The 13859-nt window shown below is 35.8% G+C and overlaps 2 protein-coding genes across 3 annotated transcripts; both read right to left on the minus strand.

The window, feature by feature from the left end:
- Positions 1-3746: 3746 nt before the first annotated feature.
- On the minus strand, positions 3747-8034 carry LOC135633209 (nucleobase-ascorbate transporter 6-like). Its single transcript, XM_065142407.1, has 15 exons — positions 7840-8034; positions 7601-7756; positions 7020-7117; positions 6730-6906; positions 6556-6656; positions 6389-6464; positions 6197-6256; positions 5906-6090; positions 5734-5830; positions 5495-5581; positions 5360-5418; positions 5149-5240; positions 4499-4576; positions 4245-4405; positions 3747-4148 (listed from the first exon to the last, which is right to left on the minus strand). The coding sequence occupies exons 2-15, from the start codon at positions 7713-7715 to the stop codon at positions 3930-3932; spliced, it is 1605 nt and encodes a 534-aa protein (XP_064998479.1). The 5' UTR covers positions 7716-7756; positions 7840-8034; the 3' UTR covers positions 3747-3929.
- A 2686-nt stretch (positions 8035-10720) lies between these two features.
- LOC135585533 (uncharacterized) lies at positions 10721-13596 on the minus strand. Of its 2 annotated transcripts, none has more exons than XM_065142603.1 (5): positions 13431-13596; positions 13163-13334; positions 12807-12887; positions 11070-11193; positions 10721-10974 (listed from the first exon to the last, which is right to left on the minus strand). In XM_065142603.1, the coding sequence occupies exons 1-5, from the start codon at positions 13552-13554 to the stop codon at positions 10924-10926; spliced, it is 552 nt and encodes a 183-aa protein (XP_064998675.1). In that variant the 5' UTR covers positions 13555-13596; the 3' UTR covers positions 10721-10923. The 2 variants fall into 2 exon arrangements, with proteins under 2 accessions (XP_064998675.1, XP_064998676.1); XM_065142604.1 differs by having other exon boundaries at positions 13163-13324; positions 13430-13596.
- Positions 13597-13859: the final 263 nt, after the last annotated feature.

A 13859-nucleotide genomic window follows, 5' to 3' on the forward strand; every position in this document is an offset into this window, starting at 1 on the left:
TTCATTGGTTGATACGTTATCCGACACGTAGCATGATGTCTATGGGTCCCATACGCTTAGATTTTTAGGTATTTTATCAACAAAAAAATATTAAAATTTCATTGAATGATGCCGACTAATTGATTCTTATATGAGGATAGTTTTTTATTAATTTGAGAAAATAATCTTTTATCTTCCGCTAGGCGATGAGTGTTGGAAAAATATACGTAATAAGAGAGTAGGAGGAAAAGACGATCAACGACGTCACTTATAATGAGGCAAGAACAATTGATGAAACGTAAAAGGATATTTTCATCTAGTTGATAATAAAAATGTGCTCCCAGAATAAAAATTAATTATGAGAGTATTATTTGATAAAAGCCTAACAATAAATTTTTTTTGTCACAATATCTTTGATTTTTATTAGCATACTTTTTGCTATTAACCAAAATGAGGTTTTATCATAAATGTCTTGATATCGGAGTTAAACATTAATTTAGTTGAACCAAAATGTTTGTCAACAAGATTTTGTAAGGGTTTGGATTATTTTTTCAGATAATTTTTTTGAGACAAGTATCTCAAGTCATAAGTTTCTAATCATTCGAGGTTTCATATGAAAATAAATTTGGATCTTAAATCATATGAAAAACTTTTATTTATAGAGTAGTGAGTAGAATATTCTTATAATAAAAAATATTTTTTTAAAAAATTATCTTCTCAAGCTATTATTGTGAGGTATTGAATGATCCAAAATACTAATAGATGATGATTTTTTACTTAAATTGGTATTATTCTACTGATTACGTAGATTAAAAAATCAATAATTAATTATTTTTATCTTACATCAATATAAATCATTTATAGAATACATATAATATCATTATCATGTTAAATACATAATGTTTTAATGAACAATAACTACAAAACTTATGTTGTTGGTTTGTGTGCATAATATCAAATTAAAATATCTAATATTGTCATCCTCTTTTCCATCCAAACTTCTGCTACCACTACTATTAGCTTCAATTATCTAAACATTAGATTCAATATGGATAACACAATTAAAATCTTTATTATAACATCATAGCATACCACAAGTTTGAGTCTCATATTTGTCCATCTCAATTTTAGTTTCATATATCAATCTTAACATGGTTTGAACATAATAAAAATATGATGTTAAGGTTTAATATAGATTGAATCATTTCTTAACAAATTTATAAATGTTAGTTTAAAATGAATGCAAAGTATCATTTAAGATGGAGCTATCATATTGTGAGGGTCAATTTTGAATCTTGTATATGGCAACAACAAGATGACATCCCCTTGTGTTCTTATCAGGTCAAACTTTGGAGGAGTGTGGAATCCATGGGCATCTGATCATTAGTTTTACAACTCCCCTCAGTAGTGTCATTGCCTTTGATATTTGCTCCCAAATCCAACCTCATGTTGGTAGAAGAAGAAACATAGTAGTGAAAGCTACAATCCCCCAAAGTTGGCAAGTTGGTAATGCCTTGACATGGAGTTTCATTTTGGATCAATACAATAGTGTGGTGCATCTCTTCTTTTCCTTTCTTTAAGAGAAAGTAAAGTGCTTACTTTAACTTGAACTTAGGTATGTATGATTAAATTATGATGAGAATCTATGTTTCTTTTAGCAGTCTAACAAAAGGGCTTGGCATTCCCACCTGCAAACCCCATGAACAACTCATTAAACATTCATCAATCATTAAGACAATCTCAGAAAAGTAGATTCAACCACCACCACTCCTACAATTTAGCATACAATATGTATCATCCTCCTTTTTATCTTGTACCTGAGCTGGAGCTGTTTGCACTGTTGGAAGGTGATCTCTTTCCACACCCCCAATTAAATGCCATTAATGACAGCATGTGAAGTGCTGGTGGTCAAGAACTGAGGGAGTGGTGGAGGGTGACCAGATGCACAATTCCAACTCAAAAAGTTTGTGTCATGTGTTGGATTGCTTTGGTCCAATCTTATTCTTCAGGGTTTGCAGTCTGATGCAAATAAATATACTGAAGACTCATCCTGAACTGCAAGTCTGTAGATTTCCATACAGCCAATTTTAGAGGAGTTGTTGGTTTATATTAGATTAAGAACAGTTTAGATGTCACCTCTGGTACACACACATCAAGCTCACTAAATACAATGAATCCTCTCCCACTGACATTGCACATTGAATACTTTTAATTTTATGCCACAGAATCATTTAGCATAGTAAAATGAGGGTACATCCAATATTTAACTGCTCCTTCCAATAGGTTGGTTTAATTCAGCATCATTGAATGGCCAACCAATTGTTCATCAATGCACTAAAGGTCTTAGTGTCTTCATGGTGAACTACTTTTATCTAACCTTATGATGGGGTATATATTTAGGCTATTGAGTTCAAATCACAATGAGATGTTCTAAGGTTTTGATGTGACAGAAGTTATGATTGTTATTAGGTGTTGTCAACATGCATAGGTGCAGGGTGATCTATCCTCTCAATTTGACAGGGTTTCAGTAATAACAAGGGACACAAATCAATGACAGTGAACGATTAATTGTCTAACAATTAGCTGTGGAAGAATATGAGAATAAAGCCAATTTTGATTAAGAATAGTGGATCAGATAGACCTAAGGACTTACAAGCTCATGGCTTATCTGAATTCTCAGCTCAAATTATCTGCCATATGATCTCCTCAGAACTTACAAGCTTACAAGGAGCAACAGAACATATGAAAGAAAGAAAGAAGGAAAGAAAGAAGAAAAGCTTCCAGTTCCAACAATTTGGCAAAATGCATTCACATTTATTCTAAACCAAATGATGGATGCTTAAAAAACCAATCAATGCAAGCAAAAAACCTTATTTTTTTCTGCAAGATATTTGATAGCTGCTTCTTTGTAGGTAAGCAACACACACGCACAGAAATAGAGAATTATGATACTTCCTCCATTGTTATGTTCCAAAGAGTCAAGAAAAGGAAAACCAACTGTTCCAGTGAAGATGAAGTAAAGAAACCTAAAAGGCTAAAATTTTCTTTTTTGCATTGAGAGTACTCTGTTATCATAGATTTGCTAGTCTGCTATAGTGAACATCCTTCAAGAATAACAGTACTTGGCAAAGGTACCTTAATCTGTCCCAAAAAGACCTGTCCTTCAAAATGAAGTTAAGCTGAAGGTTACTCCTAAAAGTTTCATCCAGATGACAAATTTCCACAAATAGATTTCAGTCTCCAGGTCTACTTGTACAAATAAACAAACAATAAATTACAGTATTCAGCAAATCCAGGGTGTCAAACAATAAACTCAAACCATTTCCTCAGAGTTCATAGATCAGATGATGCAGTTCACTATTTCAATCTTTTTTTAACTCTCACAAAAATAGATACACATGCAGTATAGTGTCATGTTGAATATTGGCATTGCTTAGTGACAATTATACCAACCATGTCACTCGAGAGGAAGCTGCATCCACATGCAGAACAATATCAAAATTTTACAACCTAAGTGACTCATGCTGGAAAGTGATCATTGGTCAAGCACATCCGGTTCTGATGTCTCTGCAGTCTGAACTAAGACACCATAGTTTTCTATACAAGATTTTTTCGAAGAAGATATAGCATGCAATCACAGTTGAACCCGTATCACTAGCTGAAAAATTAGCTTTTCTAGATATGACAGATGCCAAAAAAGTAAATGAAGTCAAGACGAGTTCTAGTTATGTCAAAAAAAACAATTCCAAGATTATAAGCATGGCATGTCAATATACAAATCAAACATATATTCATAGAAAATTGCAAAAGGCAAACCAATTTGGGTTCACTTGTACCACAAGAATTTTCTTTAGGCCAAGAAGGAAAACAAAATACACCATGGCTTCGCCCAAAGAACTCTCTAAATTGACAAGATTAGACATACTCTGAAGAACACCTAGCCTGGAGGCTCATACAGATGGAAAAAATTTATTGAGGTTAAATGGCAATGCATAGAATTCCTCACTTCTTGTATCTGCCTTGAAGCTTCGGAACCTTTTCCACCAATGATAACCTCTGTCCCTTTTTGTCGCATCATGATGCCTATGGAGGGTATTATCCAAGAAAAATGCGACTAAGCCAGCAACAAATGGCTTTGAAGAGAATATTACATTGATGATATCATTAAACTGGAAAAGAAAAAAAGAACAATGAGCACCATGCACAATCATATTTTAGGAATGAGAGAATAAGTAGTAACTATCATGCTGTAATTTTCAGCATACCCATCTTGCTTTAGTATGAACTGGACCATAACCAGCAACAGAAGTGTACTCATTGAAGTACTGGGGAACTGACAGACCCATGAAAACAGATAATCCTAGGATGAACTTAGTTCGGAAGCTGTTGAGATTGCAGAACTGCAGAAAACTAAGACCTGCAGCACCTGTTACAGCAGAACGATAAATTATAAATAATTTCATATGAGGAACTCAAGTTGTTGAGTGTTAATAAGCTGTCTCTTATTTCTATTACATACCAACATATGCAAAGAAAAGACAATACAGTGCTGCAAAAATTGGTGCGGGAATCGATGCAAAAACTGCTCCAAATTTTCCTGAATTGGCAACAAGACAGAAAAAATCAATCCATTTGATATGGTTAGTCTAATTGTATATAAGTTCATGTGAAAAGTGCTTCTGTAACTCCTAAACTCTATTCTTGAATGATCTTAAATAACTTTAAGGGTGTGTTTAATTGTAGAATTGTCAACTATATTACAGTGTGCATCATGAATAAAAAATTAAATGCCCAAAATTATTAACTAAATATAATACTGGTATTTACCTATAACATAACGACTTTGTCAAAGAGAATTTATCAGGTCAAATCCTTATACATATGGATTTAAGAAGATTCAACATGATATGAGAACAGCATTCATTTTGGTACTCCAGCTAAACAAAGCATCTCAAGGAGACTCAAGACTGTTCATACCAAGTACAAAATAAGATGTTGTACTCGAAGACATATCAGAGGGATCCTTTTAACCAGATAGGTATAAAGAACTCCATACGGTAAACAACACTGTAAGTTATAGAGCTAGGTGGCTCCGAGGACATTTTGTAGAAGATTATTCAATAAGCTAATGTGTGGGAGGCCAGAGACATCAGAACATGGACAGCTTACCAAGAATAGAAAAGAAAATCATGAATCCTGCAGATATTTGAACAACCCTTCGGCTGCCAATTCGTGTTAAAGCCAGTAAACCAGCATTTTCACTGCAAAATAATAAAAAAATATTTCTTACAAGATGGTAGAAGCTTATGACAAGGATTAATCATCTGAAAGGAAAGTGAACCAGCTATTACTAAAATAAGAAATTTTGAAAGACACTTACACAGATACTGAGGATCCGTTTGCTGTTCCAAATAGTCCATCCAACAAGATACCAATGCCCTGAAGCCAACACTTGACTGTTACATACTTGGCAAAGTTTGCATGGATTTAGGTAAACAGCAGCTGAATTTAATACCTGCCAACCAATACCACGACTGAGAACTGATGGAGGCAATGGTGTCGCACTTGCATATCTTGTGACTGCAATGAAAGTTCCAGTAGACTGCACAGACATTTATCAGAAAGAACCTTGTTGGGAAATTATGAAAACACTGCATTTGAGTAAGCAGATTTATGTTTATCTGATCACTATTATAAGATAGCTATAGTCTAAACCAGCATCTTAGATCAAGAAAAGGAAAGATGATATTTGACCTCAACAAGGGAAACAAATGAAGCAGCCATCATTGCAAAAGCTTCACCAGCATCAAATGTTGGTGCACCCCATTGGAAAGGATATGGAAATCTAATCCTATTTGTTGCCATGAATAAGATTTTAGAAGATACAAAGGTCATTAGCACAAAAATGCGGTAGAAATAATCTTACCAGGGAGAACCACCAACAAGCCCTGAACGATCCGTACGGCAATGTAATTGTGTCTTTGGTGGTGTATGTCTATAAGCTCCTCCCACCGTAAGGAAGTATGCATAAAGCCATACAATTGCAACCGAAAGTATGACAGAAAATCGATCAAACACAGGCTTCTCTGAATGTAGAGAATGAGGAATGTACTGTTGGAAAAAGATAACATCATTTATTATGATTTTTATAAGTTGCATTAAACATGAATGTAGAACACGAATGTGATACCCTCAAAAAGTTCAATGATAATAATACCTGTGAGAATATGACTAAAAGAATTATCTGTGGTAGCCCAATTTCGATGCACTTGGCAACCTGCAATCCACATTTTAATAAATGAGAAAAAAATAATAGGAAGATCATAGAAAAGTATCCAGAAGCACATTAGCATGAAAAGGTTAGTTTGACAGTAGAATTTAATTTCCACCAAAAACAGTAAATTATTACCCCAGGAAAACCAAGCTCATAAAGTCCAAAGCCAGCAAGTGCAACCAGAGGAACCACTGCCAGTGGACTTAAGAATCTGGATACTCATATTACAGAAGGCAAGAGAACATTATGAACAAAAAATCACAGACATTGATGATGATAAAAAAGAAAATGATATTACCCACCTAGCTACGTTTCGCCAAAGACCACTGAAACCGACAATAATTTGAAGGGTTGAAGCAACAATCAGGGCACCCTGTGTTCCACGCATTATACGCAAAAATTTCTGCATGATACAATGCTGCTGAGTGATTTTGAAAAAGAGCACAATGAAATGCAAAGTTCAGACTTCTAGCAACCTCGTGCGGATCCACAATATTACTGTAGCGACCAGCCAAGATAATAGAGATGGTTGGCACAACAAAAGTATAAGAACCTCCAATTACAGCCGGCAACCGTGTACCAAACAAAGTTTGGAATAGAGTGTTGATACCAGCCACAAACAGCAATGTCTGGACTACCCTGGCTTTCTCATCCTAATTGTGATGATCACAGTTTTAAAAAGGTAAGGTACCAAACTATAAGAAATCAACCACAAAAAACTATACATATAACAAAAAAAATCCTCTAAAAACTGATTCATTCTTACATTTCCTCCGCCCATTTGAGGAACAAGAGCAGTGGGGATGATAACAGTAGTGCCTAGCATAACCAGAAAATGTTGAAAACCAAGAAGTATGGCTTCAGCTGCATCGCAAAGATCCAAAAAACAAAAAAAAAAGTCAAGATCCAATTTTTATTAACCAGAACAAAATTGCACGTCAATTGAAATGGAAAATTAATTCATATAAAGAAGGCATTAATGAAGAGCATATCAGATCGTCAAACAGAAAATGTGAGCAAGACAAGAAAAATCTGACCATGTCACAAGAAATAAGTAGATTTACTTCTTTCCTCCGTAGAGGAGCATTCAACAGGAAATCACAGATCCGAAAAGAATCCCATTGTCTTGAAAACCAGAAAAAAAAATATATATGAAGGGTTTCAAGCAACGAGAATGTCACCGCTGGCAAATCAAAAGACATCTAACATATTCAAGCAACAATGCACACAGTACCAGACAACATAAGCCAACGAGATTCACAGCAAAAGAAGTGGGAGGAGAACAAGCAGTGTTCCTCGGGAACAGGAGAGATATTCTGGAGGCAATAAGATGGGGGAAGGACTCACGCCAGGGAGGCGGGCTGGTGATGCAGTAGGAGACATTGGGCAACTGATCCTTCACCGGGTGCGGCTGCAACTCGTCCTGCTTCGGCGCCGGCGCCGCTCCTCCACCACCTGCCATCCCCTCTCCTCTCCTCTCCTCTCCTCCTCAAGAACTTACCCCTGCAAGAAGCTCCAAGCCAGCACTGTGAAGAACCTCACACCCCCAACAGCAAGAAAAAGAACACATTAAGCAAGAAACCCACGAAGGGATTCCAAGATTTGCAGGCCCGAAGCATCAAGATCCAAATTGCAGGGCAGGATGAGGAAGAAACCAGGAAGACAGTGGCCAAAGACCAGTAGTAAGAGTGGGAGAAAGAAGGCCACTCAAAACTCCTCCAACAGTAAGTGTGCTACTGCTCTCCACCCATCAACCCACAATATGTGGAAAAGAAGCAAGTGGGTGTCTGCCTATTGGTCTCATAAAGTAGGCACAAACACACCCCCAAAATCACCCTACTCTCTCTCTTTCTCTCTCTCTAGCCAAAGCATTTCCCATGTATGAATCTTGATATCTCATTCTCTCTCATCTTTGGTGTGATGGGTGGAATTTTGTGCAAACCTTTCTCTCTCTCTCTCTCTCTCTCTCTCTCTTCCTGTTTTCTACCATTTGTCTCACTAGTTTTAACTAAATTCAGAAGGTATTTCTTTTTAATTTATGAGTAAATGTTTAAGGTGAATGTTCTGACTAATGTTATGTTATAATTAGCATGGAATTTAATTTTTTTAAATATTTTTGTTCTTAAATCAATAAAAATACATATTTGAGACCTGATCAGATTTTTAATTATAACAGATAAAACTATTTTTAATTATTTGGAAACAGCTTAAGCTATGTGCAAATTCTTGTTAGGGATTATATTTTTGAAATTACAATTGCCAAATTTTAATCCTAATCATAGATGTGAAAGATAAAATAAGATGAGCTTTGAGCCTCATAATTCTCAAAACAGATGTGTGACTAATATGTATGACATATGGATGATATATCACACAAGATGTGGAATCATAAGAGTTCTTATCTAACATGACAAAAGGGGAAAAAATTGTAGATTACTATGACCATCCATTTCATATGATGTTGTGAGATCTCAATCACAAAAGATTTAAATGATAGAGAAAGGGATGAAAATGATAGAAATGAATCTTTGTTATGTTAGATAGAGATAGGGTCAAATAGGTCATGGATTTTTTTTTTTTTTTTTTTGGGTGAAAGAAGGAGAAATGTGGGTTCCAATGATTTTTTTTTAGGTATATCAAGTTCCTAATATTTTATTATGTATTAACACTAGTATTATGAGTTTATTTTTTTAATAATAAGAATTAGGATCGGATTCGTAATGGATGTTAGAATCTAATATTCAGTTCGATTTAATCTCGAATTGAAATCGAACAAAAAATAATTAGATTAACATATAAGAGTTTGATGAATATAATAAATTATTTTAGGCCAACTTCAATTAGTCGATTAATTGATATAAAAAAATTTTATAAAAAAATTATTATAACCTTCATATATCACAAGAAATCTTGATCCTCATTAGGGTCATTGAGTTCCAAACTTAACCCCAACTTTAATCTCTAAAAGCTTCCATTTTCTTGGAGGCCTGGAAACTTATGGTTCCAATTCACCTCATCAATGGGAAGAGCATGCTTTTATCTTTCTCAGCTTTTGTCCTTCTAAGAAATGATTCCTAGTTATTGCTTAAAGAACACCTCAGTTGGAATATTTCTTGCCTCAGCCTGACTCAAAGTGAGGGCAATGATTGCTTGACAGTGTTGCCAGTATCCTTTTTGCAGCACTGAAATAAATGTAAGTTGATGTTGTACAATCTGCCATTGAGACTTACACCATCAATGCCTTGGAAACCACATGATGATTCACTTACCTGTAACCCAATGCATTCATTTATTCTTCATCAGAATGCTACACTGCATTCTTGGAAGAACATGTGGGCACACACTTCAACTTGTTGAGATTGGAGAAAAACCATGTCCTACTACTGTTCATAAACCATATCATAAATTATGCTGGATCAAGTGGGGTTCTTCCTTGCCACTGGGGCATCAATCCCTCCTTCCCAAATCATTGTGCAGTGGGGATGTGAAGGCCTGTATCATAGTTATCATAAATAAGAAAAATTAGTGCTTTGTTGATTTGGCTATGTTATTGGATTGAAAAATTAGGCCTATAATAAGAAATGACATACACTGTTAAATGAATTACATGTCTTTGTTTGAAGTGATAGCAATTGAAGTTCTTAGCATTATTGAACTTAAGCCACCAAAGAAAGACTGGGTGTGTGTGTGTGTGTGTTCAAATCTTGTAAAAAGGGTTCATCTTTTAAGACAACTTGGTTAATTCTCCTCCTCTTGGATGTTTGTGTAGTCAATGCCACTTGTTTGGGTGCAATGACACCATAAAGTGAGTCTAAGGGTGTCAAATTGATTTCACCTCCAAATGCTTAAAATGCATCTATCTATCTCTGCACTATTGGATGTGTGAAAGAGTTCAAACTAATAGGAAGGGTGCATTGATTGAAGTACCCTACCATCATCATCACATTGGACTGTGCAAGAAGGTGAGGAGAATGTGATTGCTCCTGGTCCAACTATTTTTCATGAGGTTGGAATGCCAAGTGAACTAAGATAGATGTAAATAGGTACACCTAAAGGACAATTTCCATCCCAAGAAAATTAAAAGTCCTCTAAATTTGAGGCATTCTTATTGTGCTTGAACAACTGGCCTGCATTTTCATGTAACAGCATTATGAGCTTTGGCCACAAAACTTAAAGAGTCATGAATGCATGGTTCACCATCTGAAGTCCAACAAGTTCACATACAAAACAAGCTTCCACAACCCATAGCATCATTTCTGCCAAAGAAGGTTTAACATATGCAGTTTTAACAGACAAGTTGCCAAATTAAGTCAAAAATGGATTCTTCAGTTCATAAAAAATGATCTGTGCCACATGGTAAATGCTGTCAAGATGGATTGAAGCCTTCTTTGACCCTTTTAGAAGCCCATTCAGGGCAGGGGAGAGAGTTGATTCAATGAAATTTCTACGTTCGATAAATACCAAGCATTACTGGAAGCACATCCTTCAAGATGGGGAATTTGAAATTAAGCTAGTACAACTCAATTTTTCATGATGAAGCAATTTGTAGATGCTTATAATGTTGCTCATACAAGGTGAAGTTAACATAGACACAAGGTTGCTATAACATCCTTTAACTAAGGCTTTAGAAACTAACTCATACACCTGAGCTCAATAATAATATACAATGATCAGAACTGGCCAGGACCACGAGCTTGCAGCCTTTTCCTCTCAAATTCAAGCTGTGTGGGTAGACAGAAACAAGAGAACTACCACCATAAGTAACAATATATTTCATAAACTAGAACATTTCAAAAATAAGTAAAAAAGTAGTTACCACTTTCTTCACCCGATCATTGGCAGCAGGCGTTCCTCCAGTAACATTTTCCGGGAGATATGGGATGCTGACACGGACTTCATTCATAACAACAATGACAGTCTTATCCCAGCGGACAGGAAGCCTAACATATTGGAAGTTCATTTAGCATAGCGAGACCGGAAAATTAAAGACCACATGGAAATAAACCACAAAGCTCATGTCCAATATGCAACTATAGATGTATCAGATATCAATAGAAAATTGTTCCTCTTGAGATCCTAGAAGAATGCTAACAAATTATAGTATAACACAATATTTAAAATCTTGTAATTGCACACAGTGGTTTCTGAGATTCAGCAATCGAGACATAATAACAAGCAACTATATACTAATCAGTCCAGGGCTATGACACTGACATCAGCCATCAATTACCTAAGAAACATCATGCAGCTCATAGTAGTTACATTCTTAACAAGAAGTATGAAGATATTACAATGACCACCACACAATTGTTCCAACAGCAGTAAGAACAAGTAGTGTACACATTGTTCAATGGCTAAGGAAACATGAACAAAATTTTGTATGGTTATAATATACTTTTATGCGACATGTTTGTGTGTACACATTTCATATATAAGAAAACACACTGACGAAGAAATCAGAGAAGATGACATATATGAAGAGAGAGAACGTATGCTTTTACAGGATACATGAAATGACACAAAAACTACTGTCACCCTTGTAACCCCTATCTAGATATTTCAAATCTTCTACCAGGTTCAAGTTTCAGGGAGATACAACATAAATGAAGAATAAATGACATGACCAAATTCTCTAGCAACAAAAATTTTCCAAAACATGATCTTATCAGATCATTCATTTAGGATTGCATCATTTGTAAAACAATATAGCAAAATCCAACAAACAATAGTATGTTCAAGGTCACTAAGGGAAACACTGGAAATATAAAATCTGAAAAGCCAAAAGCAGAGTTGAATGAGTCAGAAATAATGAAGAAGTTTTTTGGTTTATGCTCAACAGCCTAATTACTTCATGAAATTTGGCTATGTTTAGACTACGTGCCTGAATTTTCTAGAAAACCTTGGCTAGATTCGTAGATCAAGTCTGATCAAAACAAGTTCCTAAATCACTGTCTATTTAGTCAAATGGGGAAACAAAGCAGATGATTTCAGTATCAAATGTGAAACTGGAGTGTGTCACAACAAGGACTTATAAGGAAAGAAAATGTCTTAAAGACAATACATCTCAAAGTAACTTCAGCACAAAAACAAATTGGGTTAAATGATATTGCTTGAAATGGTCCACACTTGGACAAACAGTGAATTGATTAATATACCAATCACAAGTTGAATCAAAAGAACTTTCAATCATAGAAGAAAACAAAGATGGGATCACAATTCAAATGTAACAGCACAAAGATTATTTTTCTCTGATCAGGTTCTACTCTTTGATTCATTCCTTTACCATCAGAATCTGTTTACAAAATTGCCCTGAATAAAGTCACAATACTTTCTGTAAATTTGCATACAATCCTTAACAAATTGAACAACTGGTACATGTCCCACATCTGGATAGAACACAATGAAGAATCAATAGTTTTAACTGAGATAAACCCGCTTCAAAACTTTTAGATGGAGCTATGGTTGGAAGAAGAGGAGCTGAATGCATCATTCACTATTCTAAGTGCATAAAGTCAATTAAAAGAGAGAATTTAAGTAGGACAATTGTTCTCACGTCTTAGACAATGCATCAAAAAGACTTTGAGCCTCGCTAGTGACCCCAACACCAATCCGCTCAGCTTCAATCTCTGCTTGTCTGTACATTCACAAACCATTTTACTATAGAAGACATCAGAGACAATCCATCGAATTGGAAACAAAAGGAAAGTTCAAGTTTTTCTGCTAAGTTCATTTCTTAGTCTGATTTAACAAAAGGAAACTTGCACAAGAATTTCGTCTTTCAAATTTTAATGCAACTATCACATGAATCGACTATCTCTATAATTAATTTCCTCACAAAAGTTCATCTATTTCTGAAAATTCGCAGAAGCAAAACCTAAAACTTGGATAATAAACAAAATGAACCAACACCTCAAAGAAGCCTCTTCTCTGGCCTGGAGACCGGCAAGATCGATGTAGCACTTGTTGAGGTCAAGGGGGTCCTCCGCTTTCTTCAGATACGTGAAGTCCTGGATGTAGTTGGCCTTCAGAAGTCGAATGTTCCTTCGAGCCCCCGCATTCGAACTGCCTTCTTGTGAGCATCGTCGAATCGGTCAAAGACAACGAATCAAGATGACAGGGAAAGCAACAAACAAAAAGAAGAAGAAAAAGATTCGATCGAAGAGTGCGAGAAGGATATGGATGACGAGGATGTTGGAGGGGCGGTCGTAGGCAACGATTTGGCCTTCGATCTCGTCCCCGAGAGTTGTTCTCAGGGATAGGACGCGGCCCACCGCAAGCTCCTCGCCGCCGCCTCCCTCCATGTGCCTCCTTCCTTCGCCACAGCTTCCCCAAAGCAGAGCTCCGTTGATGAAACCATAAAGCCCATTAATACGTATGATTTCTATTTACATACGTACATATACATAGTACATACATAAACACTACATGTATACTGTTCCTGTTACATCTATATAAACCAATCCCAATCCCGTGTTTTGTCCGAGACAAAAAAAGATCAGAACGCTTCTTCCATTGGGGAAGTTATGTGGGCTCCATTTGCATTAGACAGACCAATATGTGCTCTTGGATGGTTGGGTGTTAGACTGGAACATAGGAGCTGCGACCG

The sequence above is a fragment of the Musa acuminata genome, chromosome BXJ3-3, assembly GCF_036884655.1.
Source record: "Musa acuminata AAA Group cultivar baxijiao chromosome BXJ3-3, Cavendish_Baxijiao_AAA, whole genome shotgun sequence".
Taxonomy (NCBI): domain Eukaryota; kingdom Viridiplantae; phylum Streptophyta; class Magnoliopsida; order Zingiberales; family Musaceae; genus Musa; species Musa acuminata.

What these genes read in the sequence shown, in the direction of transcription:
- LOC135633209 (XM_065142407.1), bottom strand. Translation starts at nt 7,715, where the DNA reads ATGGCAGGTGGTGGAGGAGCGGCGCCGGCGCCGAAGCAGGACGAGTTG. An exon ending in CACCAGCCCGCCTCCCTGGC is followed by an intron (nt 7,118 to 7,600) that starts GTGAGTCCTTCC and finishes TTTGCGATGCAG; the next exon opens with CTGAAGCCATACTTCTTGGT. An exon ending in CTTGTTGGTGGTTCTCCCTG is followed by an intron (nt 5,831 to 5,905) that starts GTAAGATTATTT and finishes GGCAACAAATAG; the next exon opens with GATTAGATTTCCATATCCTT.
- LOC135585533 (XM_065142603.1), bottom strand. Translation starts at nt 13,554, where the DNA reads ATGGAGGGAGGCGGCGGCGAGGAGCTTGCGGTGGGCCGCGTCCTATCC. An exon ending in CTCCAACATCCTCGTCATCC is followed by an intron (nt 13,335 to 13,430) that starts ATATCCTTCTCG and finishes GACCGATTCGAC; the next exon opens with GATGCTCACAAGAAGGCAGT. An exon ending in TTTGATGCATTGTCTAAGAC is followed by an intron (nt 11,194 to 12,806) that starts GTGAGAACAATT and finishes CCAATATGTTAG; the next exon opens with GCTTCCTGTCCGCTGGGATA.